General features: G+C 43.3%; 2 protein-coding genes across 2 annotated transcripts in view; one reads left to right on the top strand and one right to left on the bottom strand.

The window, feature by feature from the left end:
* The window catches only part of spag5 (sperm associated antigen 5), a 34,871-nt gene extending 18,489 nt beyond the window's left edge, over positions 1-16,382 (top strand). Inside the window, exons 14-25 of the mRNA XM_084319333.1 lie at positions 1,427-1,477; positions 1,643-1,817; positions 3,596-3,729; positions 4,084-4,252; positions 5,869-6,010; positions 8,023-8,278; positions 11,634-11,766; positions 11,984-12,064; positions 12,530-12,679; positions 14,073-14,147; positions 14,318-14,398; positions 16,060-16,382. Coding sequence (XP_084175459.1) covers positions 1,427-1,477; positions 1,643-1,817; positions 3,596-3,729; positions 4,084-4,252; positions 5,869-6,010; positions 8,023-8,278; positions 11,634-11,766; positions 11,984-12,064; positions 12,530-12,679; positions 14,073-14,147; positions 14,318-14,398; positions 16,060-16,131 — 1,519 coding nt within the window. The 3' untranslated portion in view covers positions 16,132-16,382. The remainder of the gene's footprint in view (positions 1-1,426; positions 1,478-1,642; positions 1,818-3,595; positions 3,730-4,083; positions 4,253-5,868; positions 6,011-8,022; positions 8,279-11,633; positions 11,767-11,983; positions 12,065-12,529; positions 12,680-14,072; positions 14,148-14,317; positions 14,399-16,059) is intronic.
* A 6,219-nt stretch (positions 16,383-22,601) lies between these two features.
* Positions 22,602-24,811, bottom strand: foxe1 (forkhead box E1). The gene has a single exon (XM_084319343.1). The coding sequence runs from the start codon at positions 24,435-24,437 to the stop codon at positions 23,310-23,312; it is 1,128 nt and encodes a 375-aa protein (XP_084175469.1). The 5' UTR covers positions 24,438-24,811; the 3' UTR covers positions 22,602-23,309.
* Positions 24,812-25,024: the final 213 nt, after the last annotated feature.

Genomic DNA, 25,024 nt, shown 5'->3' with positions numbered 1-25,024 from the left:
TATATGTAGTGGGAGATTATTCCACTCCGTCGGCCCATAGAAACAAAAAGCTGCTTCGCCATATTTTTTATATTTCATTGTAGGCACTTCGAGCAGGTCCGCTTGAAGGTAGTATGACTACTACCATACTGTCTTTTGACCTGTATCACTGTACATATTATACTACAACTCTTATATACATCTGATTAGCACTACACTCAGTTTAATCACCTGTATACTATTGTATTTTACCGTTACATTTGCACAGCACTTTTGAGTTTCAATGCCAAACTTATTTTCGTTGTACTGGACTTGTGCTGTATGATGACGATACATTTGAATCAAATCTAATATTTGTTTAACCCTCAGGATCAAAGAAACTAACGCGCACTGGACTGACCTACTTAAAACCTCTTAACAAGTGGCCAAAAAAAATTGCAAAGCTTAGCTTTATACTTATAGCACATGCATGAGCCTGGTCTCTTTTGAAAGGTAACATTCTGAAGTTACTAAAGCAAAAAAGGAAAATCACTTTTAGTGGTAATGAAATAGAGTAACAGAGGTTTGAACTTGAACTTGTACTCTCATTTCTCTTTAGTGGTTGCCAGATTCCTGTTTTTAAGTTCCTGCATAGAGGTATGAGCTGGAAAACACAGCAGTTCCATAGCCTGAAGTCTTATGTAGTACAGGTCCACAAAAAATCCATAAAAAAATCTTGAGAAATGTTTTAGTAAACAGTGTACCCACAAAAAAAAAGCGTGAAAATCCTAAATGGCTATCCACCTCATGTGTTCTGAAGCTTCAGTCGCAACAAGTTTTCGCTCGTCAACTTTCACCTACTTCCCCCACTCGCACCCATCCACGTGGGGTATCGTTGGAAGCGGACGCTCGTTGGAAGCGGACGCTCGTTGGCTACAACGCTGACCAATAATTTTCGCCATCAGCTGTGATTGGTCAGTTCTAGAGCGTATACAATCAGACGTGGTCATTTGACGCGCGGCCTGTAAAAAGGCGCTCACTTGACATATCGTCATGTAACTCGAGAACCGTGGCACACAATTGGTCGAGTGAGGTGGCGTTCGAAAGGCGGCAAATTCAACTTTCGAACAGTATATTACATGATTGGCGAAAAATGCTGCCCTGAGCCGGTAGACGCTCGCAAAGTGGGCTTGCGACGTGCGTGATGGCCTGTATACCGTGTTAAGGGTTGCAGACGTCAGTGATGGCAAAGGATTTGCAACCAAATGTTAAATATTGTAACAGTGTATTTCTACACAGGTTACCTGATGTAAACATCCTCAAATTAAAGCTGGAAGTCTGTACTTTAACCTCAATGTCATTGTTACGTTTCAAATCAAATGTGCTGGAGCACAGTCAGAACAACAACAACAACAAATAAACGTTTGACTGGACTCAAACTTACGGTTTACACTGTATATTGTTCTAGGTTGCAGCAGTCATGGAAAGAAGCCCAGCAAGCCACTGACAAGGCAACAGAGTAAGTGATGATATTTTATCTTTACTTTATAAGTAACGATTCCTGACTGCTGCTTTACAAAATTATCCAATTGTGTGGACCACAGTAATTCCCATTGTTTCATTAGTAATGAACAAAATTTCCACCACTGTCTCTGTATGTTTTTGTGTCTGTCTGGGTGTCCAGGCTGGAGGTGTCTCTGGGCCAGTCAGAGCAGCATGCGTGTGAGCTGAGTCTGGCCTTGGCTCATAGTGAGAAGCAGCTCAGCCAGCTGCAGGCCCACTCTCACTCACAGAGCCTGAAGATCCAGGAGCTCAAGGAGCGCTGCGCACAGCTCCACAATGTCCATGAGCTGAACGAGGTTAGTGTGTGTGTGTGAGGGTAGTTTTTATTTGATTTAATTAATCCATGCATTCAATTACCGGTAGTCACTCACTCAGTAACCTGGTAATTAACAGATTCGCTGACCACAGATTTAGGCTACAATCTTCCTAGCGGTTCCTTGTTACGTTGTCATCATAGTCTTTACATTACGAAGTGAAAATGCAACTTAAGCGAGCTGTTATATTACGACAAAATAAAGACACGATTGACTTATTAACTAGAAGAATGCACTCTGTACATGTGGTTGTTATTGTTTTTATATGCAGGTTATTGAGAATTTCATTGGTGGAACTGTGTTGACTGAAAAGCTATTTTAAATTTCAGTGTTGCGTCATTAGCTTGACCTTGGAGCTCTGGATGCACCGATCCAACTTTTTCAGTCCCGATACCGATACCGATACATACCTGGGTTTGGGTATCGGCCAATACCGATACCGATCCGATACCCATTGTCCAAATATTTTTTCCAAAAAAGTTAATTTTTTTTATCCACATTTCTTTTTCTTTTTTATATTAAAATATATTTAGTTTTTAAGAATTACAAAGGATCACAAGTGTGTTTTTGATTTGTTGTAAACAAAGACGGAAAATAAACTTCATTCATTCAATTAATAAACTGTATGCCTCGCAGTGGGCAAGGCGCTCGCCACTAACGCAGGAGATGCTGGGTTCCAGCCCAGCTCTCGGCGTTGCTTCCGGCTTGGCTGGTCGTTCATACTAATACAATTGGCAGTATTAGGGGGTGGGAAAGCCGGTGGGTGGGGATCGGACGTTGTGGACAGCGACTCCTACAGGTCGGTTGGTGCGCCTGTACAGCAGAATCGGGAAGCAACGGGGGCAGCGTGAGCCTCCCACGCGTTACTCCTCGCCGCTGAGAGATCGCGCTATGCAGGTGAAAAGATGCGACGGCTGCCTCCTCGTGTACCGGAGGGGACACGTGATGCAAGGCTTCATCCACATTGCAGCCGACCAGTGGGAGGCATGGTCTAACAACGTTCGAGACAGGGGATTGGGATGGGAGAATTTTTTTTAAATGGGGAGAAAAAGTAGATCCAAAAAAATAAATAAACTGTATGCCTCACTGTCACTGTGTGGAAGAGACTGGGATCATTCTTTTGTGCAAGGCAACATCAGGCTTGACTTAAAACATTACTTTCCTAACTTAGTGAAACTAAATGTAACAAATTAACACATAGATATAAATTTACTGAATGGTTATTTCTTATTTTATTTATTATAAAAAAAATAAAATTGGTGGCCGATACCAATATCGGATCGGTGCATCCCTAGTTGAGGCCTCTGGCCTGCATGCGCTGTTATTCTTTCTTGGCTCAGTAGCTGGCTGCAACGTAGCCCTGCTTGTCTGTCTAGTGTGGGATATGTGGCCTAGAGCTGTCCTGCTGTGGCACCATGTAGCACAAAGGATCTGTTTATGCAACAAGTGAGGACGAGGGACCTGGCTAGTCAGATTAGCCTAGCATGATGAGCGCAAGTTTGATTGAAGAGTGCCAGATGCCTCTGTAACAATTATTTTCTTTAACAGTCATCTATTCTAGCCTTTGTGAATGTGACACCAAATATTTTGTTATTCATTCAGACCACCTACCAACTAACCGACCATGAAAGAGTCAAGGGGTCAGGAGATCCGCTCATTCGATAAAATGGAACGTTTGGCCAGAGTAAAGCTGATGGAGTCGCCAAAGTCGATTTCTTCTTGATGATTTCTCTTCAGTCTCTTGTTGTGTCTGTTGTCAGTTCCTGCAGATGGAGAACGAGATGACCAGGGAGCAGGTTGTGGAGAGCGAGACGCTGTTCAGGGCCAACCTGCGGGCTCTCAGAGAGAGGAACATACAGTGCGAGGACCTTAAAGGAGTCCTCAGCCAACTACAGTAAGGCCCCCACTACACAGCAATCGGAACACTCATTCTGAACTCACAGTTGACCCCTCGAGCCCCATGCTCTTTTGTTGATCCTCCAATCACAACTGTTGCGTCCCTCGAACAATAAGTCAATCTAGTCAATCTGACATTCGGACAGATTGCCAGAAAACATGCTGAAGAAAGGTGTCTTTGCCTGAAATGCCCTTGTGGCAATGAGAAATCGAATCAAATCAAATTAAATCAAATTTAAAATAAAACACTTGATCATTGTGAAATATTAATTTGATATCCGTTAATTGATCGATATCCGTGATGCGAAGTCTTTGGCGATTTTTTGCGTTTCACTGAGAGCTTTATTTCCAGGGGGGAGAAGGTAGTGTTGCGGGCGGAGGTGGAGACCATGCGGTCCAGAGCCGAGGCCCTGGAGCTGGACCTGGGAGAGCAGCTGGCCCAAGCCATCACCGACGTCACCCTTCTGCACCACACACTCCAGGGGCTGACCAACGAGCTCCACTCTGCTCTCAGCGACAAGGTGAGGGCTTTTCAGAGACCTGCCTGGCCTCAACTGTCTATACCAGTAGTTCTCAACCCCTAAAGACCTCTTCAACTTGGCCTTTAACCTCTAATCTCTCACTTTATATGTATATGTATATGTTGTGTCTGTCCACTGTCTGTTACTTTGTTATCCCCCCCCCTATGTAAAGCGACCTTGGGTCTCTTGAAAGGCGCTATATAAAATGAAGTTATTATTATTATTAACACTTTGAGCGCCACTCACGGCTAATCTCGGGTTTACGATTGTGACGTTAAAAGCCACGTCACGGCTTTTCTCGTATTTTATTTTAATTTTAATGATCTGAAATCATATTGCATCACGCGAGCCTACCGTTGGAGATCCAGGGGCCGCCGGCGATCAGATGTGAAAAAAGCGTCCCCTATCGTCTCCCAGATGGTAAATCACCCTTTTGGAATGGACTCAATGAAAATGGATGGGGGGGAAAAAAAATTCCAGTCCACATTTTACTTCTCACCCATGCAGCCGGAGTTACCAGAGTTCATTCTGGAGCCTCTGAGCCGCGGCGATCATGGGTTATACACACGTTGGATCAATATACTTATCGATTTTTTCGAATGGTGATCAGGAATTGGAATATACCATTTGGATACCATCTGATGTCAGGTAAGGAATCTATGTTATCAGTATTAGGATAATCAGACTCGTTTTCATGGAGATATAAGCGTTTCCACTATATGTGATATGGCTGTTTCACTGTAAAAGCCATGAGGAAATAATAGCAGCGATTACCAGCGCACGGCACGAGCGTGCGTGCGCACACATATACATCGACCATCTAGCGTTTATTTGAAAACGATTCATAAATAGACCGACAAATGATAACGTTCTGGAATATTCCAGTAAAAGGCGATTATCATGGAATGTGTTGTTTTTTCTTCGAAACCGAGTGGTTTTCAAAATGCTATAAAAAGGAAATGAAGCGATAAAAACACAATCTGCTTTGCCAATGTTGACTGGAAAATGATTCTTTGATAAGCGATGGGCAGATTAGACACATAGCATAATTTAAAACATAGATTAGGCGATATTAACGTTACATGGGCCGTGGACCGTGGCATCAACGGGGTAAAAAGGAAAACACGGCCCGGCACTGAAAGTGTTAAGATAGAGGGATGCCCCTACACAGTCGAGCATAGACAGAATGGTGAACTTTGACATATATTCTGGCGCAAATTCAGAATATGTTCCTGTATATGAATTCGGCCCATCTACCGTCTCTAGATCTGTTTTGTACCGTCCCAGATTTCTGTTGTTCCCATGATGTTGGGAGGCCCTCAATATCGAGCCCTGATCATGATACTTGGGCCGTGATATGATAATGGTTACATTCGGACTGTTCTACAATACCGATAGTAAGGTGATTCCATTCTGCGACATATTGCAATTGATCACTTCTTTTATAAAAATGTTTGTGCAATACAGAGCTGAAATAATATCCCTTAGCTTAGGCATAAAATGCTAATTCAAGGTCATATTTTGAAGCACTCCCTCAATTACACTTGTACACATTCGTTCCATTTAGATCTGAGGTGGGTTTTGACATGCCGGGTTACATGGGGGTTATCTTTCAGAAGCCAGATCCCATAAAGGATAAAGCGGCCCAGCCATCCCTGGGCTTTGGCCGTAGTCACCGCTCGACCTCCTTCGTGGACCGCATCATGGTAGCCCTGAGTGGTGAGAAGGGGGAGGACACAGAGACACTTCCTGGACAAGGTAGGCTCCTGCGTCACCACGTTTCTTTGTTTTATGACAGTACATGTGTCTTGGTATCAGATTTTAGTATTGGGGCATTTCTGTTTTTATCCTGGTTTTGGCCCGATATCAAACACCGGTATTGGTATTGGCATGCCTTACTGATACACAATGAAGCCGTGGTGGTATTCCTGCATCCATACCTGAAACACAATGAAGCCATGGCAGGTATTCCTGCATTCATCTCAGAATTAAATCTGAAGCCACAGTCAGAATTTCCAGAGGCTTTATGCTCTGCGTTTATTTCCCATCCTATGAAGAGTTGATATACAGTAGGCAAAATATCATCACAATATTTGTCCTATTTTTTTATGGTATAATATTTGACCATATTTGTTGTTATGTTTGTTGTAATACTACTGTCATGCTCCTTTTTATTAAAAAGGATATTTTGATCCCAATTTTATCCTAAAATCTTTATAATACTGGCAAATAAGATGATCCTTTATTAATCCCCTTGGGGAAATTCGGTTGTCAAAGCAGCATGGGGGGGGGGGTACAGGGGGGTGGGGGATACAGAGCTTCACAGTCCAGTATCTATATACACTATAGATACAATATAAAATATAAATATAATATAAAGTACAAAATACAAGATAGTCCAGTTATATGAGTACCATTGTTCTGACAATGATAGTTCTGGCAGCAGAGCCGGCCGTCCGATCCCTTTGTTGTAGAGCCTGATGGCTGCCGGTATAAAGGACCGGCCCAGGCGGTTTGTGGTGTGTCGGAGAGGGGGGGGGGGGGGTTCTCCAGGATGGCTTCTAGCTTTTTCCTCATCCTCCTCTCACCCACCACCTCTAGATTATCCAGCTCACCACCCACTACGGTGCTAGCCTTCTTCACCAGCTTGTTCAGCTTGCTGGAGTCCCTCAAGCTAATGTTGTCCCCCCAGCACACCACAGCAAAAAAGAGGACGCTGGCTACAACAGACTGGTAGAAAGATAGCAGCAGTCGGTTGCACAGGTCGAACAACCTGAGTCTCCTCAGGAAGAACTGCCTGCTCTGTCCCTTCCTGTAGAGGGCATCAGTGTTGTCCGACCAGTTTTTTGTTCAGGTGAACTCCAAGGAACTTGTAGGACTCCACCATCTCTACCTCCTCCCCTCCGAGGATTATGGGAGAAGGAGGTCCCTTCCTGCCTCTCCGGTAGTCCACCACCAGCTCCTTTGTCTTGCTCACGTTGAGTTGGAGGTGGTTACTGTCGGACCATCCTACAAAGCTCTCCCCCAGAGCCCTGTATTCAGCCTCATCGTCATCCACAATGTAGCTGATGATGGAGTCATCGGAGAACTTCTGCAGGTGGCACGTCCTTGTGTTGTAGCGGAAGTCAGAGGTGTAGAGGGTAAACAAGAAGGGTGACACTCAGGCAGCACGGTACCCTGGGGAGCGCCGGTGTTGCTCACCAGCACCTCCGATTGGCTGCCCTGTAGTCTCACGTACTGAGGTCTGCTGGTGAGGTAGTCGGTGTTCCAGGCCACCATTCCCTGGTCCAGCTGCATCCCAGTGAGCTTCTCCTCTAGCCGCAGCGGCTGGATGGTATTAAATGTGCTGGAGAAGTCGAAGAACATGATCCTCACTGAGCTCTCTTGGGGGAGGGAGTTCTAGAGCCTGGGAGCTATTCTGTAGATGAGCTCTGTTCCCCAAAACTGGATATGGTTTGGACTTGGGGGTGGAGAGAAGGCAGGGATCTGAGGGACTGAGAGGGTTGGTGGGGGAGACGAGATCAGTGAGATATGAGGGGCCAGTTGGTGAAGGGCTTTGTAGGCGAGCACCAGGATTTAGTAGTTGATCCGGTGGGAGACAGGAAGCCAGTGGAGGTCTTTTAGGACTGGGGTGATGTGGTGCCAGGATTTGGTGTCAGTTATGATTTCCAAATATCATAGTACAGTATAGTGAAAATCCATAACTTATATGGATCTGCGATGGTATACGTTAATGTTGTTAATACTAAATTGTACTTCACCATTTATAGATTCCTTGGACGTCCCAGAGCCTCGGTGTGAGGGCTTGTTCACGGGGACGAGCGCCTTTAGCCGTATTCCCATCACCCCTAAGAAGAGCCTGTTGGGGGAGCTGGAGGAGGAGGAGGAGGCCTATTCAGAGAAGGAACAGAGGAACGTGGTGCAGCTGCTGGCTGACCTGGGAAACACCGTCTCTGAGCTGGTCTCCACCCTCGCACTGGTACAACAGCACAAGAACGCCCAGCTGGAGGAGCTGCACAACACCATGTATGTCAAACAAACTTACTTTTGTATGTTGGTCTGTCTGATTTAGAGAGATTTCCTGCAATTAGACCTGTCCATGTTATGTGACATTTGTTTGAGCAAGGGGAGGAGAATATGACTGAAAAATAAGCTTCAGACTTGAGAAAATCAGACTGGTTGAAACCCCCCCAAAAGATTATTGCCAAACACGAGAAAGGTCGAGTTTTAATCGTTATTTCTTTTATTCGCAATCGCTATATCCATTCATTTTTCATCCATCCAGCCTGATGTTATCATTGGGAATGGGTCTGAGCTCGCAATAGGCCAATACTAACGCCTTGCGGCCGGTATTGCACATCATTGGAATCCCTCTGGCTTGGGCTGTGCATTAGGGGTGTAACTGTACGTGTATTCGTCCCGCGAATTTACGGTACGGCCGCCACGGTGCGGTACGCGCAGCCATTTGAAGAATACGCCCCACAGCGCAAATGCACAAGTCGCACATGCAGCAGGCACTCGTGAGGTCCGTGCGAGAACAGCGTGCGTGGCCGGGCACACAGAGTCCGACTTCAGAGCGGCGAAAGTGCACGGAGAAAGGCACATACATTGGAACTAGGGATGCTCGATATTGGCTTTTTTACCGATACCGATATTGTCCAACTCTTAATTTCCGATACCGATATCAACCGATACCGATATATGCAGGGTTCCCCCCCCCCAAAATGGAAACATTTCAGGTAATTAACACTTTAATCGCCGAAGACGCTGTGCAGCGGCTTTCCCCGCCATGCTTATTCTGCCGAAGACGCTGGACAGCGTCTTTGATATCAATATTTCAAAAATCTGTGATCGAAATCATATTTCTCCCCCGGAGACATTATATGTACTGGTGAGCCCCTCTCAACTCTCCAACGGTTCAAGAGCGCCATCTGGTGGCCGATCGGCCGATCGCCCAAACAGGAAGTGATGCGGATGAAGTGGTGTTCACCCATATTTCGTCCGGGCACTCGCTATCGTTAGCAGGACTCCATCTTGACACACTGGATGTCGATCGGTTGCAAATAACTCGATAAACAACATGATTTGGACGTATATACTATTATACAACCTGGAAATGGATCGGGTATTTCTACATCCCATAATAGGAATATTTCAGTTCCACGCTCATCGTCCAACGGCGCGAGGAAGATACGGTAAGATCCAGCGTTATTTTTCAACGTGTTCTTTACTAACTGCTCTAATGATCATATCACCCACACTAGATGAATGATATAACCTTTCCCACGGAATTATAAACGACCCCCCGCCCATCCGGTCAACATCAGATCATACTTAGTAACTCCTAGAAGCACGTCCAGTTGACATTTTTTATCTCGCACAGATTCCTATCAAACTGTATTTGATCATCAATATAATGCATTTGGGGCTATAAATCAAGTTCTGGAGAAAGCTGCAGAAAACGATAAAAACATACTTATACTTTAGACCGTATTTTAGTATGAATATGTGAATGAAAAAGTATAACGTTGCTACACCCTGAACAATAGATATAGGACGTTGAATGGGCCATAGTAATGTCAATTTAGCAATACAATTTAAAAAGTTATAGCCCTGCAAAGAAGGGGAACTTCTCCATGTTAAATAGGGCTGGCGAGGGATGGTAAATTATGAATTTAACCCCGGCGATCAAAGTGTTAACATTACATATCTCTTGTTGTGGAATTAACACAACATTATGCATACTTTTGACAATAAATAAAATCAGAATGTGTTCTTACTTGCTTGCCTGGGTAAATAAAGGTTATAGAAATGTTAAAAAAATATATATATTTTTGAAAACCGATACCGATATTTTCCGATATCACATTCTAATGCCGATATCGGCTGATAATATCGGTAGGCCGATAATATCGGACATCCCTAATTGGAACAGCTGCAGGGAAATTTTTTTTAGTTTTCTTGTTCGCCCAATAACGTTAACCAAATGAAACCAATGGAAAGACACACACACGTGTCGCTGACACACACACACACGCACCAACAAACACATCAACATTCTCCCCCGCCGGACTAACGGGCACAATCAAATAAAAGAAAGAAACATACTTTTCCGGACAGATCATCTGAGCTCCACTGTGTTTAAATCCAAATAATCCTCTGCCATTGGTGTAATATGTCATCTGTTCTCTAGTATTCAGTCTCGTCGTGAAGTTAAATTCTCTCTAGTAGTGAAACAGAAACTTAGCAAGGAAGTTGTTAAAGGGGCAGTAGGCAAGTGGATGCCTGAACACAGAATGACACCAGTATCACTGACTACCACGGCAAGCCTATAGAAAATTATTCTATTTAATAATAATAATTAGAATAATGATCATAAATATAATATATATTAAAAAAAATTATATTAATAATAATTTATAAATTTTTTTCCCTGTTGTACCGAACCGTGACCCCAATACCGAGGCACGTACCGAACCATGGCTTCTGTGTACCGTTACACCCCTACTGTGCATTGATCTAAGAAGTCCGGTCCGGGTTTTCCTTCTCGGGCATGACTACATTATAACACACGGATTGGGGACACTGGGAGCACCGTGGATTCATGTGTTTTGGTTGATAAACGTTGGACAGACGACCGTGATCAATATTTGTAATCGCGATCAGGAATTGGATTATTCTTTTTGCAGTACATCAGATGTGAGCTAAGGACTCTATGTTACCAATCTTGGGCACGCAGGGGCGACTTTTCCTCCCCCGCTTTCGTGCGTGCACGATGAAACATAATACCGATAATCTAGCGTTTATTTCAGAATGATTCATAAATAAAGCGACAAATGGCACGATTTCTAAGGAAATGCATTGAAGTGCCGTTTGCTGGAGTTTATTGGGATTCGACAGGATCACTCTAAAACTATACTCGTATTCACCACGGTATAAAACGGAAATGTATGTATGAAAAAAAAATTCTTTTGCATGTTGACCGGAAGAAACTCACTGACAATCGACGTGTTTATTAGATCCATAGCTATAATATTTAATATAGTTTTAGCACTCGCAAACACCGGCATTATCCCCATTGAACAGAGTGCTGGCCTTCTTACCACACGGTAAACAGCGACCTCTAGGCGCTGAATGAGTTAATGAATTGTTCATTGAACATTTTTGTGCAGGTCCAAAAGGAATGTTGTTGTTTACATGTTGCATGCATGGATCCCCTCCCTACTTCACATTTCCCCACCTGGAATGCACCTGATTGGATAAAGGACATGTGATGCTCTAGTGTGACATATAGTGGCTGAATGTTATCTATATAACTTTTATTTTATTCTTATAGTGCGTGATGGTGATAATATTGATGATGATATTCTTGCTGTTCTAGCTGTCGCCTGCAGGGGGAGCAGCAGGCCCAGGCCAGCAGACATGTGGCTGAGGTGTCTGCTCTGAAGGAGCAACTGAGCCGCCACAGCAGCTTAGTAGAGCGGGGCAACCTGGCACTGCAGCAGAAAGCCCAGGTACATCTGGACCGGGCTCTTGTGGAACTGTGTTGGAGCCCCGACTAATGAGGAACAGCACGGTTTCCTTTCTATCTGCTCCTCAGAAAATAGTGCAGTGACACGACATTTTCCCCTGGCTACATTGTGCGATGTTTGTCACCGTTTAAAGCGAGTGGTTGTAAAGGTGCCATAAGAGCCTGAATTGTTGACAGTTGATTTTCTTTTCTTCCTTCAGGACGAGAACGCCTTTAAAAAGCTGTTTGCTGAAGTCAGTGAGTCCAGGGAGCTTCTCAGTAAATACAAGACTGAAAACGCTGTAAGAGACCTTTTTTAATGCTTTATTTATAGGTTGTCAAGTAGAGTATGAATCCCCCCACCCAGCCCAAGGCCATAGTTAAAAAAATTTATAATTATATATTTATATATCTATAATAATATATAATCAATAAGCATTATGCAACTTTGGATCCAACTGGCTACTTCATAGGTAGATGTTAAATGAGGGATATGCTTTGACAAATTCTATAAAGGGGGCCCAGGTTTTAAGAAATCTGTCTCTGGAGCTTGTTCTATCTCAGCTTCTCCAATGGAATCATAGAAAGCACTTCCTGAACCCAGTTTTTAAATGAGGCCGGTTTCGCTGACTTGAAGAGACTGAAATTCTTCAAATATCTAATTCTTCAAGATTCAATATTTTATTGAACGTTTAATTTGCCAGATAGTGTTCTGCTCGCGCAGCAGATCAACGGTGTGTTCTGCTCCTCCTCTCCATTCTGTGTAGGAGTTACGAAAGGAGTTGCGTAATCTTCACTGCTCTTTCCAACAATTACAAGTGGAGTCCACGGCCCTAAGGGAGGAGTTGATGAATGCCGGTGGCCAATCCGCTAACCCGGCGCATTTCTTGGACGAGAAGATTCGCCTGCTGAAAGAGGTACTCTCACATACCACTGTGTGTAGACTAGGGCTGGGTTTCATCACTGATTACCCGATTTCAATTCAATATCGATTCAGTTAGGCTTGATGGCACTGGTTTCAGGGGGCCAGCACCTACTATTGTTTTCAAAAGATGTCATTTGGTCAACCTATTTCTGTAGTAGCCCAGTAGAAACTTGGCGAAAGCCTAACTAGAGGCATCTGTAGGATGGGAGGCACGCTAGAAATAACTTAAGTTTTAGTGAAAATCTTCACACATCCACTGAAAAAAGGCCTAGATTAAAAGATCGATCTCTGGATTTTAGGATTTTAATTAAATTAAACTATTCCATATCAATTTGTTTGTTTTGAAACAAAGCACCACACTCCCAGTAAAACGTTCACAAAAAATTGCATATGCAAAGTCCGTCATGAATTCAAATGCTTTCCTCCCACTACCACCAAACCCGATTGTCGTGCTTCAGTCAAATGATTTGTTTTGACTTATCCCTGCTTCAGGGTGGTGTGTTTTCAGACTTATCCCTGCTTCAGGGTGGTGTGTTTTCAGACTGATCCCTGCTTCAGGGTGGTGTGTTTTCAGACTTATCCCTGCTTCAGGGTGGTGTGTTTTCAGACTGATCCCTGCTTCAGGATGGTGTGTTTTCAGACTGATCCCTGCTTCAGGGTGGTGTGTTTTCAGACTTATCCCTGCTTCAGGGTGGTGTGTTTTCAGACTGATCCCTGCTTCAGGGTGGTGTGTTTTCAGACTGATCCCTGCTTCAGGGTGGTGTGTTTTCAGACTTATCCCTGCTTCAGGATGGTGTGTTTTCAGACTTATCCCTGCTTCAGGGTGGTGTGTTTTCCGACTTATCCCTGCTTCAGGGTGGTGTGTTTTCAGACGTATCCCTGCTTCAGGGTGGTGTGTTTTCAGACTTATCCCTGCTTCAGGATGGTGTGTTTTCAGACTGATCCCTGCTTCAGGGTGGTGTGTTTTCAGACTTATCCCTGCTTCAGGGTGGTGTGTTTTCAGACTGATCCCTGCTTCAGGGTGGTGTGTTTTCAGACTTATCCCTGCTTCAGGGTGGTGTGTTTTCAGACTTATCCCTGCTTCAGGATGGTGTGTTTTCAGACTGATCCCTGCTTCAGGGTGGTGTGTTTTCAGACTTATCCCTGCTTCAGGGTGGTGTGTTTTCAGACTGATCCCTGCTTCAGGGTGGTGTGTTTTCAGACTTATCCCTGCTTCAGGGTGGTGTGTTTTCAGACTTATCCCTGCTTCAGGGTGGTGTGTTTTCAGACTTATCCCTGCTCTAGGGTGGTGTGTTTTCAGACTGATCCCTGCTTCAGGGTGGCTTGCCAGCTATACGTTAGTCCTCCACACTCACTGTTCCTAACGGGCACCTCTTTCCTTCCAGGTGGAGAGGCACAGGGAGAGCCTTCAGAAGATGGAGCAGGGTAAGAACAAGCTCCTGGAGAGAGCCAAGAGACATGTAAGTCCCTTTTCCTTGTTTAATCCCTTAATATTTATTAAATTTTAATTTTTAATTGATCATTATATCTATTATTGCCTTGGTTTTATTGCTCTTCTGTAAAACACTTACATAGGTGATAAAAAAAATATATATATATATATTTTCACAATGTTCTTTTGTCTCTGCAGCAAATTATCCACCAGGACAACGAGCGGAAGATGGACACTGAGCTGCGTGTTCGAGACGACATGATCAACAGAGTCAGGAAGGTGACGATGTTGATCCTTTCTAGTTTTCCCTCTGCTAGTGTCTCCGACAAGCATTTAGCTCCCTTGAATTTTAGCATATCTTTGTCATGATTGTTATTCAATTGTATTTAATCCCAAACCATAATATGTAATTTAGCAACGCATAAAATGTCAAGGGAGGTGAATAGGTTATATATGTATATGTTCGGGTCGTCCCCGACTAAAGACATTCTTAGTCGACTAATACTCGATAGGTATTAGTTTTACTAAGAGGGGGACAGCCTTGTACTTTATATTCACAAGTCTACGGCTACTTAAATGTTTTACTAAGAGGGGACAGTCCTCTACTGTATATTCAGTCTATAGGTACTTACAGGTTTTACTAAGAGGGGACAGTCCTCTACTCAGTACTGTATATTCAGTCTATAGGTACTTAAATGTTTTACTAAGAGGGGACAGTCCTATACTCAGTACTGTATATTCAGTCTATAGGTACTTACAGGTTTTACTAAGAAAGGACAGTCCTCTACTCTGTATATTCAGTCTTTAGGTACTTAAAGGTTTTATTAAGAGGAGACAGTCCTCTACTGTATATTCAGTCTATATGTACTTACAGGATTTACTAAGAATGGACAGTCCTGGGCGCCCTCGTGGCGCACCGCATAGTGCCTCGCACACCCACGCGGCCGTCCCGGGTTTGCCTCCCGCTCCCGGGGGATAATTTGTCGCATGTCTTCCCCACCTCTTCTCCCGTTCACCCTCTCCTCCTCTGTCGGTCATGTCTGACCATGAAAATGCTGGAAAAACGCTAAAAATAAATCTTTAAAAAAGAAAGGACAGTCCTCTACTGTATATTCAGTCTATAGGTACTTAGATGTTTTACTAAGAAGGGACAGTCCTCTACTGCAGGGGTTCCCAAACTTTTCAGGCCGGGGCCCAGAAAATAAGGCGTCAGAGAGCCGCGGCCCAATGCACATCGTCTGGCTTTTTTTTTTTTTTTTTTTGTCAGGCGACCGATTTTTTAAGCCAAATATCACTTCAATCCTATTAAGTTAGTTCAAGTTAGTTATTCATTTATATGTGCTATTTATGAGAGGGCTAACTTGTTGCAAAATAATAATGATAATAATAATAGCCTCATTAAAATACTATTGTTGCTTCGGTTGTTTTCAGCGTTTTATGTGCATAATCTGTTATTTAGTTTGAAATGTTCGTTGAAATAAGTAGATTTTTCGTTTTTGTTTATTTATTAAGTTAATATAAAACCATATAGTCACATTTTAGAATACAATAGAATAGAATTTTAGAATACAACTAGAAACACTGTCCTGGCCTGCTTCTAAGTTCAGTGACCTGACAAAAAAAAAAAAAAAAAAAAAAAAAAAAAATTTTAATTAAAAAAAAAAAAAAATTTAAATCATCTCGCGGCCCATCCGTGGCTGCTCGCGGCCCACCTTTGGGTCGCGACCCCGACTTTGGGAACCACTGCTCTACTGTATATTCAGTCTATAGGTACTTGGATGTTTTACTAAGAAGGGACAGTCCTCTACTGTATATTCAGTCTATAGGTATATGTAGTGGTACTTAAAGGTTTTACTAAGAGAGGACCGCTCTCTAGTGTGTATTCTGTCTATAGGTACTTACTTACGTTTTTTCTTCTTTCTTTTCTTTTTTTTTTACAGACACTGCTGTCCCTGCCAGAGGTAGTGAACAGCTGTGAGCAACTCAAGCAGCTTGCTCAATACATCTGTTAATGGTGCACCTTTCTTGTAAATGTTTCAATTCAATTATTATGTTACTTATGTTATATTGTTATATTATTATTATTATTATTATTATTATTATTATTATTATTATTATTATTATTATTATTATTATGTGTAAATCTTTAGGTTGTCCAAGTTTGTGTTTTTTAAAAACTTGTTTGTAAAACGTTTGAAATATGCAAATGTTTTTTTTCTTTTGATACATAATGTCTAATATGTTATTTGCTACAGTAGAATAGCCAAGATATTGTATTTGAGGTAGTTATGCATTATTTTAACCACCAGGTGGCAATAAAAGAGTCCAATGCGAGACAGATGTGTTTTTATTTACATGCTGTTGGCTGAAATATGTCACAGCTTTGACTGGGTGTCTGTTTCTGTAGTTTATGATTGCTCTCTTTTTGTGCATGGGCATTAGTTCATATTTAAGTGGTGGTGTTTTATTCTGACTGAATAATGCCTTGCTTTCTTGATCAAAGCTGCTGTTTTATAGTGATCTCAATTTTCTTTAATATATATATACTGTACTGTATATCTCACATTTTTACTCCAAGAAGGGCCTTCCGATGATGAGCCTATGTGTCAAGAGCTCTGAAGAATGTCAAACAAAGATACACACAGATTGAAAAGGAGCTATGTGCCATTGTGTACGCCATGAAACAAGTTCCATCAATATGGGTATGGTAGGTTCAATCAAGTTCAAGTTCAAGTTCTTTAATAGTTGTCATACAGAAGTACAGAATACTTTCATACAAAATGCTTCTTACTGTTACGCTCCAGAGACTGTGCTAGACAAGATAGTATCAAATAACATAATAACATAGCATAGCAATCGGACTACAAGCTGTACACCCTCAAAAAACCTCTGTACACCATCAAAAAACCTCTGAGCAAAGCACCATCCAGACTTCAGTGGATGCTCCTACAGCTAGGTATGACCTTGATGTGTCATACGCCCCTGAAAAAGATGGGTGTATGATAGCAGACACATTGTCTAGAGCTGTCATAGCTGGACTACACTTGGGAGAGCTACAGTATGAGCTAACGGATGAGAGAGCGGTCTGTGTCATAGCTGGACAACACTTGGGAGAGCTACAGTATGAGCTAATGGATGAGAGAGCGGTCTGTGTCATACCTGGACAACACTTGGGAGAGCTACAGTATGAGCTAATGGATGAGAGAGCGGTCTGTGTCATACCTGGACAACACTTGGGAGAGCTAACGGATGAGAGAGCGGTCTATGTCATGGCCGCAACAGACACACTAAGTGCAGACATGCGGACCCAGCTCTGACTACACTACAGCTACTACAGGATGTGCACTGCAGAGGCGGGCCTTGGCACAGGAAGCAGATTGACCCGAAACGTCATCAGTACTGGTCAATCGGGCACACGATTGCAGTGATGGATAGTTGGATGACAGTATAATCATTCCGGGCCGTACAGCAGTCACTCAGTAGTACTCATTTATATATTTCATACCCATTTTAATCACCTGTACATTGTATGTTACTATTGCACTTTACTGTTACATTTGCCCTGTGGTTGGATGCTAAGCTTCTTTTCGTTGTGCTGTATCAATCAATCAGATTTATTTATATAGCACATTTAACATGACACGTGTCAATCAAAGTGCTGTACAGAGGGTAGATAGACAACAATCACAACTCCGTTTTATGGGAGGGCACAGGAAAACGGCATGAGTCAGTGAACGGGAAAGGCTAGTAGGTAGAAGTGGGTTTTGAGCCTAGATTTGAAGACATCTATCGAGGGGGCAAGCCTAATGGAGGTGGGTATGCTGTTCCACAGTGCAGGGGCTGCGACAGCAAAGGCACGGCCCCCCCCCCTGAGCTTGAGGTTAGACCTCCGGACTGTCAGGAGCCTCTGATCGGCTGACCTGAGGGACCTGGTGTTGGGATAGGGGGGCTGACCATTAACACATCCGAGGCCATCCACGTATTTATACGTGGTTGGGAGCCAGCGCTTGACGGCCAATCACATATATACGTGTTTAACTTGTTATTTCTTTTATTCGCTATTGCCATTCATAATCCATCAAGGCACCTTGTGCATACTGTTCTGAGTGTGTCTGCGATTGCAGACGGTCAATACAGCCCCCTAACGCATTGTGGCAGCAACTGCACTACATTAGAAACGCTGTGGTTTGTTAGCTGAGCCGTGCGGGTGGGGTTTAAATACTCTGTCGAGGTAACCTGTTACAACGATACATCTGCGAGGCTGCCTTCCCCCCCCCCCTCCTCCTCCATATGCAATGCTGGAGAACGTGGCACAGACCTCCACGCCCAGTACTTCAAATGGCGATCAGATAATTGGATACTTTTTTTTGCATTACATCAGAGACAAGGTAAGAACACTATATCCAATCTTGCGTTGATCTGAAAAAAATTTCTCCCGTGATTGAAGCGGTCTGTGGACTGTGTGTGGCTGTTTACCGTTGGCTGTGGTGGGGGGCAGCTCCAGGGCCCATTTCATTCTTGCATGAGGAAGGATAATAACGATAATCTAGCATTGATTTCAGGATGATTAGATAATCAGGCGAAAAATGACCGTGATAAGTGCATTCCACTAAAACGCTATTGTGTCTTTTCCTGGGATTACTAAGAATCACAAACTATACTCATATTCAAAACGGTATAAAACTGAAATGTACGGATGAAAAAATAAAAAAAATCTGTTTTGTGCATGTTGACTGGAAGCAACTCACTGACAATCGACGGTGTAATTAGACCCATAGCTATAATATAAGATATATTTTAAGCACTCGCAAGTGAACAAAGCGCCCCATTGACTTACAGTTCTGGAATTCTATACAGAAGGTAAACAGCGACCCCTGGCCGTGAATGTGTTAAGGTGAGGGCTTTAAAAACAAATAGGAGAACCTTAAAATCTATCCTTTTTGAGTTTAGCAATGGTGCATAATAATACCACTGAGTTCACTTGTCTGTCGAATTTAAATTGTGGATAAAGAATTACACCTAGGTTCTTGACATAATTAGGCTTGACCAGGGAGGACAGGTTGCCAAGACTGTTGGTCAGGGTGGTGACGGCGTCTGGAGGACCGAAGAGGATTATTTCACATTTGTTTTAATTTAGTTGTAAAATGTATAACGACTATACATTTGAATCTAATCTAATTTAATCCCATTTCACAATATAAAAAACAACACTAACAAATGTTTTACAGCCCTTTTAAAAGTATAGACATGAGATGGCATGGATTCACCCGTACAGGATTGCCTCAAACTTGAGACTGATTGCAATAACAATAATGCTATAGTCAAAAGTGCAAATCTCAGTTGCCTGGAAAAGTATATTTTTTCTAAATATTTGACGATAGCCAAATGTTTTCTGCACCTGCTAAGAGTTGGAAAATTCAGTTACAGTAATCTGAGAACAAAGAAATGGGTAACTTGTCTTATCACATTGCCTAGATAATCAAAAATGTTTTAACCATGTCCACTTTTGTCACTTCCCAAAACATTTCGGCCCTAGTTGGGCATCATGGGCAGCGGTGGCCTAAAGGTTAAGAGAAGTGGGCTTGTGACCTCAAGGTTGCTGGTTCAATCCCCCCAGACTGGAAGGAAATAACTGGGCTGGGAAGTGAATGAATAACGTCCCACAATACCAACCACTGAAGTGCCCATGAGCAAGGCACCGACCTAACCCCTAACTGTTCCAATGAGAGCTGCTCAGTCAGTGGTCATTCAGTGTCAAGACTGTACTGGGCAGCAGCGCCCAAGTATGAGTATGAATGTATGAGTGAAGCAGGGCGTTTCTGAAAAATGGCATTCGTGCTCAGCGAACCTATACCCTGGGTAAATAAAGGTAAGATAAAATAATTTTATCTCCACTTGCAGTGGCGTCTGACTGTGACTGTCCCACCACTAACCGATTCTTGGTTCATGGTGGTTTTCTGAACGCTGAGCACTTCAACTATCAATCTAGTGAAATTAGGACAAGTCCCATATTTTCTCACAAGTCCCGTGGGAATGAACAAAATGCTTTAGGGCCTGACGGGCCTGTCGATGCTGTCATTAAACATCGCAGCGCTTGCGTGAGGACGTGGCGGGGTCGGGGATGAGGTGCTTTCATATGCTGCCTGCTCATCTTCTCTATTTTCTCAGCGTTTCTGCTCCGCTGCTGCTCAATGTGTACAAATGTTCTCCTCCGTCTCTAATGAGGGGCTTGTGGAACAAATACCTGTAGCATTAGTTAGTGTCTAAAAGATACCCGCCCCCCCCCCCCCCCCCCCCCATCCTCTCGAGATTATCGTCCAGGCAGAGCCGCAGAGCTGCTCCAGGAGACGGTAGAGGCGAAACGCGTGACTGCTGTTTAAACTAATCTTGATTAGGTTAAATAAATATTAAAAGACTCAACCGAATCGTCATGCGTGCAGGCCGGGTTTATGCATAGCTCAATATTATTGTACCATTCAGGTACAGTGCATTATGGTAACTAATTATACCGCAGTTTGCAAGTTTTTTTTTGTGTCAAATTTCCCATTGGCTTTTGTAAGGTTTATTGACATCCCCTGGTCTCATTTTAGGCCTATACGTTTTTGAGAACAGGGGTCTTCTTGTTTGGTAAGTTGTTGTTTAATTGAGTGTATAACAAGTGTAATATTTATTTAAACTAGAGTATTGTAATACATCTTTGAAAGACAAAGATTTTTCATTTAAATGTTTCATTTTGTTCAAAGCACCATCAAACAAGGGGCTGTCAAGGCAAACCTGATAGGGGCAATATTAGGACTTTATCTTAGTCCATTAATTGGTCGGTTTGGTCTTAGTCGAACAAGACTTGTTGTTTTTTCATGCTGAACAAGTTATTTCCTGTTAAATGATAAGCACCTCTTTGGTAAGTACCACATTTAACAAAGGTCCTTTTGCATGAAGGAAAGACTATTTTACAGAGATTGAATTAACTAATCGATTGAGTCGAAAAACCTTAAAGAAGAAAGAATAATAATTCCTTTAGTGGAGAACAGCCCTAGACATGATATGAGTAATTCATGTAGTACTGTATGTTAAAAGTTAGATGTTTACAGAAGGTCTTGCAGTGGTACCATGTCTGTTAGTGTGTGCTGTGTCTACACTGTGAGTTGTTGTGTGCGCCTACATAGGGCTGGGAGGTATAGTGAATATGAAGGTATATATATAAAAAGATTGATCACGGCAGTATTAAAAAAGCCATAGAAAAAAAGGTGATTTTGAATGAAATAGCACCATGACAATTGTATGACAAGACGAAGATTGTCATATCCCATTGTAATTGTAACATTGTAAAATCATATACCGTTATACCGTCAAAAGAAAGAAAAGTATTGTGATGTAATATTTTGGCCATATCGCCCAGTTCGACACCTACGTATAATATAATGGAAAATAAAGTGATTCTTACTATAGACTGTAGCTGCCCATTATCACTCATTAGACTGACTGTTGTTCACCAGTTGTTTTGATATCTTGTTCCATTAAAGGCCTTCTCATCATTCTCATTTTGCTCCATTCATCATTGTCATTTTTTTTTCTTTCTTTTAATCTTATACCTTGCCTCACACTATTTTGTTTTTATCAACTTGCTTGTGAAGCACTTTGGTGTCAGCTGCCGCTGCCTGGAAATGTGCTATACAAATAAAACTGACTTGACTTGACTTGTCATCATGAACCATAAAAAATGCAACTGCATTGAGATACTTGAGGGTCAACAGGGCCCAAAAAGAGTGGTACCCTAAATGAAAAAATTAACAATTGTGTTTGTCGGCAAAACCTACAGTATTTTTGCTTAACCCTTTCACTACCACACTACGAAGGGTTAACCCTTTCACTACCACACTACAGAATGTTAGCCCTTTCATTACCACACTACCGAATGTTAGCCCTTTCACTACCACACTACAGACGGTTAATGCTTTCAAAATAAAATACGTATAAGTCCATTTAATGCAATAAGGCTTCCCCTATGTGACTCATCATGTCTTATAAGTAATGGTATCTCTTTGTCAGAGCGAGACTTATATCAAGATAAGAGACTGGCGCTACTTAGCTTTACGGGTTAGAATATCAGGTTCCATGTCAATTCATTTTCTTGATTAGTGGATCTGTGAGGTAGATTAGCTGAGCCTCTCTGTCTAAGTGCTGTGTTGATGTCTGGACATGATAATTGAGGTTGGTCACAGTGCCTGACAGTTCTGTGGCTCCAGACAACACTTCAAACCCAGCTGAGCTGAAACACAGGAAAGAACAAGGCAGGCTGACACAAAGGAAGGACTTAGGAGAAGAAACACTTGGGTGTCTTTCTGACTGGGTAAAGATATGTCTGTGGTTCTGTTTGTACTATCTATTTTAGAACAATCTAAGAAAATGGCATGGCTACTTGAATGACTACATGCGTGAATGAGTGCAACATTTTGAACTTGGAAAAACAAATGAATTGTATAATTCTGAATTTAATTCCAAAAAAGGCAATCTCATAAATGCTGACATTTAAAGACTGCAATTATAACTTTGCAACAAAAAAACAACATGCAGAAGTCATTAGACAGACTTGTTTCAATCACACCATTTATCAAATAACCAATAAAGCACAAAGTACAATAATTTATCCTAACAGTTTTAAATCCAGTGTCATTTAAACTCTAATGTAGAATTAAACACACATTCCACTCATGAAATTAAAGGATACTACGCGAGCTTCAAGCAATGGAATCCAAGCGGCTTTAAATTTGCCATTTGAGATCCACTTAACTGTAGCTGTGAAGAGGTCTGACCTCTTTAAATTCAATTGTTTAGTATTTACTTAAAAATGGGAAGTTCCATTAGTACGGACAGTGTTTTAGTCAAAACTGTAGTTATTATTTTAGCTTAAAAGTAAGCACCTTACTTACTGCAATAAAAAATAAAATAAAAATAAATTGCAATACTGCAATCAATATATTCACATAGCACATCCCATTGCGCATCTTTTAATTCAGTTAAGCATCACCAATCATAGAAACGGAACAAAAGGGAGAAAGACAGCGGCGAAAGTTGTTTCCAGAAACGTCCGGTCCGTCTAGCTCTCCTCACGTCTCTCAACATCTCAATAACACGGCGAGAAATGGCAAAACAAACACGTCCTCTACGTTTCCCGCATGTGCTCAGTAGTTCAGATGGCAGACACAAACCTGTCCATATTCCCTGCATAGGCGGGGTGTCTAAGATACCCCCCAGTGCTGGAAATGGGACCCGGAGCTCCGTTATACTGAGAGAAGGAGCCCAGTTGGCCTGGCGAGACTCTGCCGTAATGGTCCACTGACTCCACGGAGCCCGGGGGGGAGGAATGGAGACGCACTGACCCTCCGTACCCCTGGCCGTGGCCCTGTCCGTAGGAGCCCTGGGTAGCAGCGTGGTGGGGGTGAGGATGTCCGTTTGGCCCGGGGTAAGTGAACCCGATGTGGGCGGAGGAGCGGGACAGCATGGCCCCTCCGCAGGACTGACCCTGGAAGCCCGGTGCTCCGCAGGGGACGTTCTGACCCCCTTCAGGACTGTAGCTCCGGCCCGTCTGCTGCGGGATCAGCTCTGGCCCCTGGCCGCCCAGGATGTTGGACGCGGCCGGGTGACCTATGAGGGTGTTGATGCTGAACATGCGGGTCTGGCCCGGGCCGAACCCAGGGGGCGACGGGGAGGGATAGTAGGCTGAAGGCAGCTGCTGCCCGTAGGCTGGACTCACTGCCATGTTGGGGTACACCGAGTTGGCTGGACTCACTGCCATGTTGGGGTACACCGAGTTGGCGTACGCCGCTGAGCGGGCGATCTGGACGGGGGAGAAGACGGGCGAGTCGTGGATGTACGCGGAGTAGGTGGTGAAGTCACAGCGCTTGAACCTCTTCCTGCGCCGCAGGAAGCTGCCGCTCTCAAACATGTCCTCGGCGTTGGGGTCCAAGGCCCAGTAGTTGCCCTTGCCTGGTCGCCCCGGCTCCCGGGGGATCTTGATGAAGCAGTCGTTGAGGGTTAAGTTGTGACGAATGGAGTTCTGCCACTTCTTCGAGTTGTCTCTGTAGAAAGGGAAGCGCTCTGTGATGAACTTGTAGATGCCCCCCAGGGTCAGTTTGCGGTCAGGCGAGTTGGCTATAGCCATGGAGATGAGGGCGATGTAGCTGTAGGGAGGCTTCCCGCGTTGGAGTGGTCTCTTCCTCCTGCGCCCCCGGGGCTGCTCCTCTGTCTGGGCGGGAGGGTTGGACGAGGGCAGAGAACTGTCTGAAGGACATTCCTTCTCCACCTTGACCACTGGCATTGTCGCGGACGGTTTAACACAAATTACAAAGCCAACTTACTGCAAATGTTGCTCAATAATATCACTGTATGTCCTCAATAATATCAACAAGCACCTTGAAAACACTCTAGACCTCGGAGAGAGGAAAACGGAGATCTACCTGACAAACACTGATGCCAAGTTGGACAAATTGCAACATTCTTCCTTAACAACTCACTGGCTTTGAGTCCAAAATAAGCAGTTCCACGGATCAATTCAGTCGTCTCTCCGGGACAGATGCCGTTGCATTAATTGTGATGCACCTCCAGTAGTTCCAGCAGTTTGTAGTCAGGTACAGATGTTGAGTCAAGGCGAGAGCACTGCACTGTGTGTGTGTGTGTGTTCCTCAAGGTATTGGTGAGAATGACTCACTGCGAGTTACCTGGAGTCTGTAATACCACCACAGAGCACCTAAGGGCCACACCTCCCCTGAACACATCACATGCTCTTGACATACCTATGCTTATAAGGGTCTATTGTTCATGTTCCACAATGTTCATGCGCTGTTTGTGGTGGAATTTAGTTTTTTTTTTTTATTTCAATTGTCATTTGAAGTTCAAGTGACACTT

The sequence above is a fragment of the Notolepis coatsorum genome, assembly GCF_963971535.1.
Source record: "Notolepis coatsorum genome assembly, chromosome: 7".
NCBI lineage: Eukaryota > Metazoa > Chordata > Actinopteri > Aulopiformes > Paralepididae > Notolepis > Notolepis coatsorum.
Note: the sequence above shows the minus strand (reverse complement) of the source record. Positions and strands in the feature narration are given on the sequence as shown.